This window comes from Dipodomys ordii, unplaced genomic scaffold (genome assembly GCF_000151885.1).
Source record: "Dipodomys ordii isolate 6190 unplaced genomic scaffold, Dord_2.0 Scaffold111, whole genome shotgun sequence".
Lineage (NCBI taxonomy): Eukaryota > Metazoa > Chordata > Mammalia > Rodentia > Heteromyidae > Dipodomys > Dipodomys ordii.
Window position 1 is genome coordinate 5,801,699 of NW_012267327.1, and position 10,680 is coordinate 5,812,378.

A 10,680-nucleotide genomic window follows, 5' to 3' on the forward strand; every position below is an offset into this window, starting at 1 on the left:
CCGGGGAGGGACGCGAGGGCTGCCGGGAAGATGGCGGGCGTGGGCCTGTCGGCGGCCGCCGTGGGTTGGGTTCCGTGTCGGAGCTGGGGCCGGGTCTTCGCGTCTCTCGTCCCCCACGGTAATGTGGGCCCGCTCCTGGCTCGGAAGCCCCAGCGGGCGCCGCCTCGGCTGCCAGGTCAGTGTGGCTGGAGCGCGGGGCGCCGCACGTCCCGCCCGCCCCGGGCGCTGCGCTCGGAAGCTGCCTCGCCTTCCCCGCCGCCCGCGGCGTCGGCGCTCCTGGCGCAGGGCGCCTCCGGAGTTCCGGAAGGCCGGGCCGGGCGTCCGTGGAGGCCGTGGCGCTCTGCCCTCGGCAGCGACGCGCGGTTCCTGCGCCGAGTCGTCCCAATGGCTCCCGTGGCGGGCCTGGGCCTGTCCGAGGGACGGAAGCCGACGACCTGAGCCCTGCCTTGGGGCCCCGTCACCTCTCTCCCCGCCCCTGTCTCGGGGATACCGGGCTTTACACTTCGGGACTGCCAGCGCTCCACCCTGGAGCGACCACCAGGCCCTCTGTGGTTTCGTTTTCCAGGCTTGCCCTCTGCCGTGGATTCCACCACCACCACCACCACCCCTTGAGGCTCTTCATCAACCGCCACCCCCCCGCCCTGCCCCTAGTAACTGGAGTTACAGAACGCATGCTTTCTACCGAAAAAAAAAAAAACTATAGTCATTACTCTTACAAAGGAAATTCAAATGGGGACCCAAATCAGAATCGTCTCTACGTAAACGATTTCTCTCTGAATGTGTAGTTAATCTTGGGATCATACTTTTCGGTGTTTTGCGCACACAGCTGTCAAACGCGTGGTGCTTGGAAGGGTATTGGGAGACCTTGTCTCCATGCTGCTACAAGCTATGAGAAGTTATTTGTAAAGCGGTTGCTCCTTGATCCTTCCCAGTTGATGTAAAAGTTTGAGTCTGTTCCCATGGCTTGTAATTTCATAGGTGAGTGGGAATTCAGTAGTAAAAGGGGTCAGCACTTCTTTGAAATAATTTCCCCAAGGAAGAACAAACCCCTTTCCCCAGGTCCCAAAAAGGAGAGGATATGAAATTCCTGAAACATTAAAAAGCAAAAAAGGCAATCCCACAAAACAAGACAACAGGGTAAAATCTGAATGTCAACGGAGTCTGTTTTGGTTTTCCTGTCAAATGAATTTAAAAAAAAAATCTAGGTGCTGGTACTGGGGATTTAACTCCACAGACCTTTTTGCCCCCCATCCCCATCCCAATGGCTGGCACTCTATCACTTGAACTACACCTCCATTTGCAGATTTTTGCTGGTTAAAATTGAAGTTGAGTGTCCGCCTATCTTTCTGCCTGAGCTGGGTTCAAACTGCAGTTCTTAGATCTCAGCCTCCTGAGTAGCTAGGATTAAAATCATGAGCCACCAGTGCCTGTTTGGAAATACTTTGTCACATCAGAGAGTTAAGAAAGCTAAGACTAAAAATGTTTGTGTTTCCAAAAACCATTTGCAAAGTGTAATTTGTGTTTTGTATACTTTGTTTAGCTTGCAGGAAAATGGCATCACTCTCTTTCCTTAATCGATCCGACCTTCCAAACCTGGCATACAAGAGTTTAAAAGGCAAAACACCGGGAATTATCTTCATCCCTGGTTATCTTTCTACTATGAATGGTACAAAAGCATTGGCCATTGAGGAATTTTGCAAATCTGTAGGTCACGCCTATATAAGGTAGGAAAAATACATTTCAGAGAACATATCATTACTAGTTAGACTTGCAATGAATTTCTTCTGCTCTAACCAGGTGAAGTAAATGCCAGCATTTTTGTAGATTAATTTATTTTAATCATTTGTAAATATTCTTATGATTCTTTGTAAAAGCAAACTTTACAATATTTTAAAGTCCTTGTGCCACATTGACAATACTGGGAACAAGTATTATTCCAAATAATATTGTGATATCATATGGTTAGGGAGCAAATGGTATCTAAGATCTTTACATAAAATATGTGATAAAAACCTATGCTATTTGGATTTGTTATAGTCTCTTGCAATTACATTGTGAGTCCCAATAAAGCTGTAAGGCTTTACTTGACCACTATTTATTACCTTTTAAAATGTGTATTTAGGGGTATTTAGGGTTGAGTGTGTAGCTCAATGGTAGAGTATGTTTAGCATGCACAGAGGTCCTGGGTTCAGTCCCCAGTACCATGCCAAAAAAAAAATGTATTTAAAGATAATATAGTAAGCCAGAAGTAGTGCTGTGGCTCAAGTGGTAGAGCACTAGCCTTGAGCTGAAGAGCTCAGGGACAGTACCAGGCCCAGAGTTTAGGCACCACAACCAAAAAAAAAATATATATATATATAGTACTTTTAAAAACTATAAAGGTATGTTGTGTAATTGACTTCTCCCTTGTATAAATATATGAGCATAAAGGATAAGAAGTTTGTGTTTGAAACTTAATTTGACAGTTCTTAATTTTTCATATTGATGGTTATTTTTTCTTAGTAAATCCACTTGTTCATTTTTTCAGCAGGTTTATCTGTAAGCCATTTATTTAGTGTTTTAATTTGCCAGAAGGAAGTAGGGTATAGTAGTATTATAGTAGTAGGGCACATATAAACACACAAGTACACACACTCACTATATAGCATAGAAACAGAATTGGCTTTGGAATTAAAGAATTGTGGACTCATTACCTCACTCATGTAACTGTAACCCCTCTCTACAGAATCTTTACAATAAAAAATACATTTAGAAAAAGAATTATGGACTCTAGAATAAATTCAGTAACTGACAAGACAATAAACACTGGATATCATTTTGTCATCCAATAAAAGGAAATTAAAGGTAATTTTAACTTCTGAGTTCTTTGTAGCACTAACAGCCCATTCATTTATTTGTGTGTGTGTGCTTGTGCGTGTGTGTGTGTGTGTGTGTGCATATGTGTACATGCATGTGTGTGCCTGCACACACATCACATCAGAGCTAAACTCAGGGCCTCATGTACTTACTCAACTTTCTTGCCCATTGCTGGTATTCTACACTTGAGCCCACCTCCATTCTGGCATTTTGTAGGTTAATTGGGGGTGGAATCTTGCAGACTTTCTGCCCTCATTGGTTTCAAGCCCCAATCCTTTGGATCTCAGTCTTCTGAAAAGCTAATATTACAGGCATGAGACCCTGGTGCCTCATTCTGTTTACTTTTGTACTGATTAATGTTATGAAATGTAGAGAGTTTAACAATGAAATCACTAGTGTATTATACAAAAAAATGATACATATAATCAAATGAAAAGTTTGTTAACATCCTGTTACTTTGCCTAAAATATAATTTTTGTTGGAGCTCCTGAAGATAGCCACATTTATAAAGCCAATATCCTTTCATAATTATTTCTTAATTGGAAGTATGTTCCTGGATAGAGACTGTAAGAATAGAATTGTGTTACTATTTAAGTCTTAAAAGTGTGTGTGTATGCATGTTTTGTGTTTGTACTGGAGCTTAAACTTAGAATTTTGAACTCTGGTTTTGCTTTTTCCCTCACAGCTGGCACTGTACCACTTCAGCCTACTTAAGTCAGACCTCCAATTCTGGCTTTTTGCTGGTTACTTGGAGATAATTATCTCTGATTTGTCTGCCTGGGCTGGCTTTAACCTTCAGATCTCATCTTCCTGAGTAGGTAGGACTATAGGCATGAACCACTGGTACTAGGCTCTGTATGTGTTTGAAATTTTTATCTTTTGTCTTTAGAATAAGTTTTAGCAAGAGTGAACTGTTCAATTTTTAACTTAAATCATCAGCATCACTAAGTTTATACAGGCATACCTCATTTTATCGCACCTCACACAGACACTGAATTCTTAACAAATTGAGAATTGGCAATCTAACATCAGGCAGTCAGCACTATATTTCCAGCACCTCAGATCATGATTAGCAGTATTTTTTTGTTTGCCTTTTTTATCGGTCGTGGGACTTGAACTCTGGGCTTGTGTGCTGTCCCTCAGCTTTTCAGCTCAAGGCTAGGGCTCTACCACTTGAGCCACAGGGCCATTTCTGGTTTTCTGGTGGTTAATTGGAGGTAAGAGTCTCATGGACTTTCCTGCCCAGGCTGGCTTTGAAGTGTGATCCTCAGATTTCAGCCTCCTGAGTAGCTAGGATTACAGGCATGAGCTGCCGGCACCCAGCAATCACGTATTTTTTTTTTTTAATGAAGGTATGTACTTTTTGTAGACATAATGCTATTGCACACTTAGTAGACTACAGGGTAGCATAATTATAACTTTACTATTCGCTGGAAACAAAACATTCTTCTGATGAATGTGATACGTGTTTTATTATAGTGTTATAGAACAGGACCCAAAATATTGTTGATGTTGTATGCATGTATTTTCCTTCTTGGAGAAGCTCTGTAAGTATTTTTTGTTTGGAAGGTAGTTATACTAAATAGTCATAGGTAGTTGCCCATAAAAAGGAGGAAAGGAAATCAGCTGATCTCTTTCTCCTCTCTTCTCTTTTGTCTATTTTCAAAGTTCTATTTATTGAGGGGGAAACAGTAATTTGATTTTTAGACTCAATAGGAGCTTTGTTCTTTTTCCCAAGGATCTAATATCACTTCACTTTAACCTAAAGAAAATAATTTCTTCCTTCCAACATAAAAAAATCCCTCTGAGCCGAACACTGGTGGCTCATGCCTGTAATGAGATCTGAGGGTTGCAGTTCAAAGCCAACCCGGGCAAGAAAAGAGGTGAAACTCTTTATCTCCAATAAACCACCAGAAAACCGGAAGTGGTGCTGTGGTTCAAGTGGTAGAGCTCTAGCCTTGAGCTGAAGAGCTGAGGACAGCGCCCAGGCAGAGTTCAAACCCCAGGACTGACAAAAAAAAAAATCCCTCTGTCTGAAGCATTTATATACTATGTTCATATTCTATACTCATATACTCTAAAAACTTAATGATTAGTAAAAACGTAAGAAAGCAATATTTAAACAAAATAATTCTTTTAATTTTTACCTTCTAATTTTGTTCATTTATTGGATATTGTAATCCTTGGTGTGTGGGCCTCCAAGCCTAGCTACTATGAAGAATGTAGAGAAAAAAATAAGATGATGTTATTTCCTGATAATGTTATTTCCTTTCTAGGATCTTATAGAATAAATATACTCAGTCTTCTCTCATCTCTATCCCCCTTTCCCCTCTCTATCCCTTTTGCCTATCTCTCTCCTTTTCCCCTTCCCTCCCCTTCCCTCTTTTTCCTTTCCTTTCCCTCTTTTATTCTGTCTTAGCAAAATATCATTAATTGCTCATGAGAGATAACAAATGAATGCTGTGGAAGTTTCATAGGGAAAGTTTTTTTTTTCCAACTCTTTTGGGAAGTTTTTCAAAAAATTGCATTTGCACAAGGCTTCAAGATAGGATCTTAGAAAAGAGATTGATAGGAGAAGGTATTCCAGGTAAAGGAAACAAGGTAGTGAAGCATGAAACAGATAAGAAAAGAACTTACTTTAAGATGTGCAAATTAATCAGTTTGGCTGAAGCAGTTGTTTCCTCTGATCAAAAATCGTTGTGAGATGCACAGAAGATAATGTTCTCAAGCAATAGGCTAAAGCATTACATTTTATGTTCTGTGGCACAAGAAGCAGTTAAAGGTAATGCCATATTGGTAAAACGCTCAAAAAGAACTGAACAGTTATCAATCATTAGGAGTCAGAGTCAAGGGGATGCAATTAGAGAACTATGATGTAGTCTGAGTTTAGGACAAATACCTAAGAGCCTGGCACCGGTGGCTCACACCTGTTATCCTAGCTACACAGGAGGTGGAGATCTGCGTGTCGTGGTTTAAAGCAAGCCCAAGCAAAACATGTGTGAGACACTTATCTCCAATTAACCACCAAAAAGCCATAAGTGAAGCTGTGGCTCAAGAGGTAGAGCACGAGCTTTGAACAAAAGAAGCTAGGGGACAGCGTGTAGGCCCTGGACCCCCAGGACCCCACACATACACACACACACACAAAAGACCTACATCAAAATATTGGCCTATAATCCTAGAACTTAGGGAAAGATTGAGAGTTTGAGCTAGCCTGAGCTACATTGCACAACTCCGTCTCTAAAACAAAAGGATGCTGGACTTACCAAAGTACTGAGAGAGATGTGAGGAGAAATCTGTGGTGATAGAATAGGTCAGGCAGTGTTCTGTACCCTGGAAAAACTTGAATAAAACTCCTTGTGAAAGGTAAACCAATAGAGAATGCTGAAATACATTGACTAATGTTTTACTATATTTATGAACGAATGTACGATTATAAGAATGAATGTATTACCCTGAAATTTATTTTTAAAATGAACACATAAACATCTGTATAAAGATTTAGATAGAAATACATATTTTCCCCTTTTTCAGGTTTGACTATTCAGGAGTTGGAAATTCAGATGGTAACTTAAAAGACTGCACTGTGGGGAAATGGAGAAAAGATGTGCTTTCTATACTTGATGATATAGCCAAAGGACCGCAGGTGACTTTTTGATAATCACTGACGCAGCCAGTAATTTAATTGCTTTGAATATGAAAATCGATTTAATATTTAAATATTAACAATTTGCTTAAACAGTTTTGGTTAAAATTCTATTATTTTCTGTTTCTAACAAAATGTAAGCAGCAGTTTACATTCTGTTGTACATATTTTATTTTTATAATTTATGTGTATCATAGACTTGACAGTTTACAAAACATTAATTATAGTTGAATTTTATGTTGTGTGGAATATTCAAATCCGAGCTACATGGATATATAAAATAGGGGACAAAATGTACATACGTTTTTGTTTGTTCCCCATTCACTTTACAGACCAAAAGAATCCTTTGAAAACAGCGTGTTTTTGTTTGTAGATTCTAATTGGTTCTAGTCTTGGTGGATGGCTTATGCTTCATGCTGCAGTTGCACGGCCAGAAAAGGTTGTGGCTCTTATTGGTGTAGCTACAGCTACAGATGCTCTAGTGACACAGTTCCGTCAGCTTCCTGTTGAGGTAAGTCACAAGTTACTTTGGCAATCCTAGTGTGTATCACCTATCATTCTGCTTTACTTTGACATGTTATAATAGCTTGTCTCCTCTCAACTGTTTCGTTTTGTTTTAACACAGGTTCATTGTTCAGTTTTAACTATTTGGCCTCAGGTTTTAGTGTTTCCTTTGTTTCACAGTTCCTTCAAATCACTCTGAAATATTTGAGCCACATGAATGAAACCATACTTTGCAACTTATTTAGGGTTTTGTTTGTTGTGTTTTACAGTGTTGGAGATCAAACTCAAGGCCTTGTGCATGCTTCTTCAGGACTATATTCATAACCCCACAGTTCCTTTATTAGCAAGATTTTCTTTATTAGTTACATTTACTTGTTTGAATCATACATCTTGATCTCTTTTGTATCTCTTGTCCTAACTTTGTGGCATCTGGGCAATAGTATCTGTTCTTATGACCATGCTAGAATTGACTAATCATTTGTGAAACCAATGTTTTTAGCCCAAAAGTAACTTGAGATCCTCCATGCAGACATCACCAATCAGAATTAACATGTAGGTTGTAAGCCTTATTATTTCTAGCTTATGTAGTTGGCTTTTTTTAATTTTTGGTACTCCTAATTCTTATCTTTCTAAAAGGTTCTTATGATTAGTAATCATGATAGAAGTAAACTTTCTGAAACACATTAAAGATAACTAGTCTGTTAAACACTGTGATTAGACATAGATTTAAATATGTTGTCTACTTGGATAAAAAATTAAGGGCTGGGAAGGTGGCTCAGTGGTAGAGTGCTTGCTTCGCATGCATGAGGCCCTGGATTCAATTCCTTAGCACCACATAAGCAGAAAAAGCCAGAAGTGGAGCTATGGCTCAAGTGGTAGAGCGCTAGCCTTGAGCTGAAGAACTGAGCGACAGAGCAGCATGAAAACTAAATGAATGTGTAGTAGGTGATATATTTTATATATCGTGCACATAAAAGCCAAATAATAAAAAAATACAAGAAGGAAAGAAGTCAGAATATGACTGAGCTGAGCACTGGTGGCTCACGCCTGTAATTCTAACTACTCAGGAGGCTGCAGTCTCAGGATCACGGTTCGAAGCCAGACTGGGCAGGAAAGTCTGTGAAACTCTTACCTCCAATTAATCACAGAAAAATATGGAAGTGGCACTTGGCTCAAGCAGTAGAGTGCTAGCTTTGAGCAAAAAGATTTCAGGAATAGCAACACCCAGGCTCAAGATTCAAGCCCCAGGATTGGCAAAAAAATAAAAGGAAAAAGAAAATTTCTCTATCTATCTAGAGAGAGTTGATAGTTATTCACTTGAGGTAGGAATATGGGTAATTTAGTATTCTTTGTGTTTTCCATGTTTTCTCTGTGTTGCTAAGGAAGTGTTTTTTATAGAAAAAAACGAGAACAAATACATTTTATTCTGAATAATAGGAATTCTTAAAGGATCTTAGTTCTGTAATGTTTAAGGGAGTAAGTTAGAAATTATATTACTGTTCAGTTTTCAGGATGTATTTGAAATATCTATTACCCAAAACAAAAAAAAAAAACACCTTTTTCTTACCACTTCTAGGAGCCTAAATGGTAAAAATTGTATATGTTTAGTATATCAGAATGTGAGCATGAATAACCCTTCTCATATTTTTTTCATTTTCATGTCTATGCTTGAGTTTCATTCCACCCTATACCCATTTTAGATAATTCAATTTTTTTTATTACTTTGAAATCTTAACAACTTTTATTCTAAGATTTGATTTTAATGAATGTACTTTTCTTTCCATTTCTCTTTTAGGTAAGTGACATCTGATTTAAGGGGCCCTTTGATAAAGTTAGACAAACCTGTTAGATTCCTAGCCATATATGATACATGACTTCTCTAAACCTCAATATATTTGTTTATAAAAATGGAATAATAGCATTATTCCCAGCCTGTAGTGAGATGTATGTGTTAAGTACTTTGCTCATATAATTTTTTAGAATTATTATTATTGTATTTTTGTTATTCTTCCCTCTTATTCAAGGGCTGCTTTTTGACTATTTAAGATTATGAGGGGGGCTGGGAAGGTGGCTCAGTGGTAGAGCGCTTGCCTTGCATGCACGAGGCCCTGGGTTCGATTCCTCAGCACCACATAAGAAAAAAGAAAAAAGCCGGAAGTGGCGCTGTGGCTCATGTGGTAGAGTGCTAGCCTTGAGCTGAAGAGCTGAGGGACAACGCCCAGGCTCAGTTCAGGCCCCACGACTGGACCCCCCCCCCAAAAAAAAAAAGACTATGAGAGTAAGGAGGAGGTAACAATTCTTGATAGGAAATGTATTCATTACCTTGCTCATGTAACTGTAACCCCTCTGTATAGTATTTTTACAATAAGAAACCTATTTAAAAAAACTATGAGAGTACAGGCCCAGAGTTCAAGCCCCACTACCAGTGCAGATAAAAACAAAAGAATTATCGTGTGTTCACCATGTGTACATGCTTTGCAGTTTTCACACATATTTTCCCTACAGGTTCAAAAGGAAGTTGAGATGAAAGGTGTTTGGTCCATGCCATCAAAATACACTGAGGAAGGATATCATCACATTCAGTACAGTTTCATTAAGGAAGCAGAGCACCATTGCTTGTTACACAGCCCTATTCCCGTGCACTGTCCTGTAAGATTGCTCCATGGCATGATGGATGACGTAATCCCTTGGCATACGTCCATGCAGGTTGCTGACCGACTACTTAGCACAGATGTTGATGTCATCCTCAGGAAACACAGTGATCATGAAATGAAGGAAAAGGCAGACATTCAACTTCTTGTGTACACGATTGACGATTTAATTGAGAAGCTCTCATCCATGCCACAATAGAAGCCCATTTTCAGTTGGTGTGTAATGTGTCCAGAAGAGAGGGCTAACAAGGACCCTCATAAGGCTTTTTCCTCTCACTTCTATTTTGTAAATATAAGTATTTATTTAATGATGTCTCTGCACAGGAAATACAAATGAAATGACAGTATCTGCTACTGTGGCTGCTGTTGGGAAAATTTTCTCCTGCAATTTTTGATATTTTTTTCCATTAAAACATTTCCTTTTTTTAAAACACAGGACATGTTTATCTTATTCATATGTTAACTTTTGTCATCCTTTGTGTTCTCTCCTCTTTAGAATTACAATAAAGCTTTAATATTTTCTTTTTGTTCAGCACTATTGTATATGAAATTTGCAGCCACTTCTGACTTGAAAAAGCAGCTCACAAAATTGAGTAAGAAATTTTTGAAATTTGAAATGAATAGAAAAAATATGAAGAATAATAAAGGAAATAAGGATATGTTATATTAAAACAGAATTAAGGTTTGACTTCATTAAAGGCTTACACATTCTTACAGTGATATGGAGGAGATATTTATGAATTTTGGCCCATATATCATATGTTTAATTGCTGCATTCATCGTTTTCCCTGGAATAGGGTATCACAGTGTTGATCTGACTCATCTTGAACTTGTTATATAGATGAGGCTGACTTCAAACCTGTGCTCGTCCTGCCTCGCCCTCCCAAATAAGGAGAGTACAGGCCTACTCCCAGCTGCAAATTCACTTAATGATGTGACATTTTATATCATCGGTAAGACTAACGAGAAATTTATATTTATTTATTATTACCTGCTTATAAAAAATTTTTTTTACAAGTATGT

General features: G+C 38.9%; 1 protein-coding gene across 1 annotated transcript; it reads left to right on the top strand.

Annotated features, from left to right (window-relative positions):
* On the top strand, positions 1-10,377 carry Abhd10 (abhydrolase domain containing 10). Its single transcript, XM_013028521.1, has 5 exons — positions 1-175; positions 1,541-1,724; positions 6,391-6,502; positions 6,876-7,013; positions 9,512-10,377. Exons 1-5 carry the CDS (start codon positions 31-33, stop codon positions 9,854-9,856), a joined length of 924 nt encoding a protein of 307 aa, XP_012883975.1. The 5' UTR covers positions 1-30; the 3' UTR covers positions 9,857-10,377.
* Positions 10,378-10,680: the final 303 nt, after the last annotated feature.

Bases quoted from the DNA above. Each gene is read 5' to 3' on its own strand.
- Abhd10 (XM_013028521.1), top strand. From the start codon at position 31: ATGGCGGGCGTGGGCCTGTCGGCGGCCGCCGTGGGTTGGGTTCCGTGT. The intron at 176-1,540 runs GTCAGTGTGGCT...TACTTTGTTTAG, and splicing joins GGCGCCGCCTCGGCTGCCAG to CTTGCAGGAAAATGGCATCA. The intron at 6,503-6,875 runs GTGACTTTTTGA...TTTTGTTTGTAG, and splicing joins ATATAGCCAAAGGACCGCAG to ATTCTAATTGGTTCTAGTCT.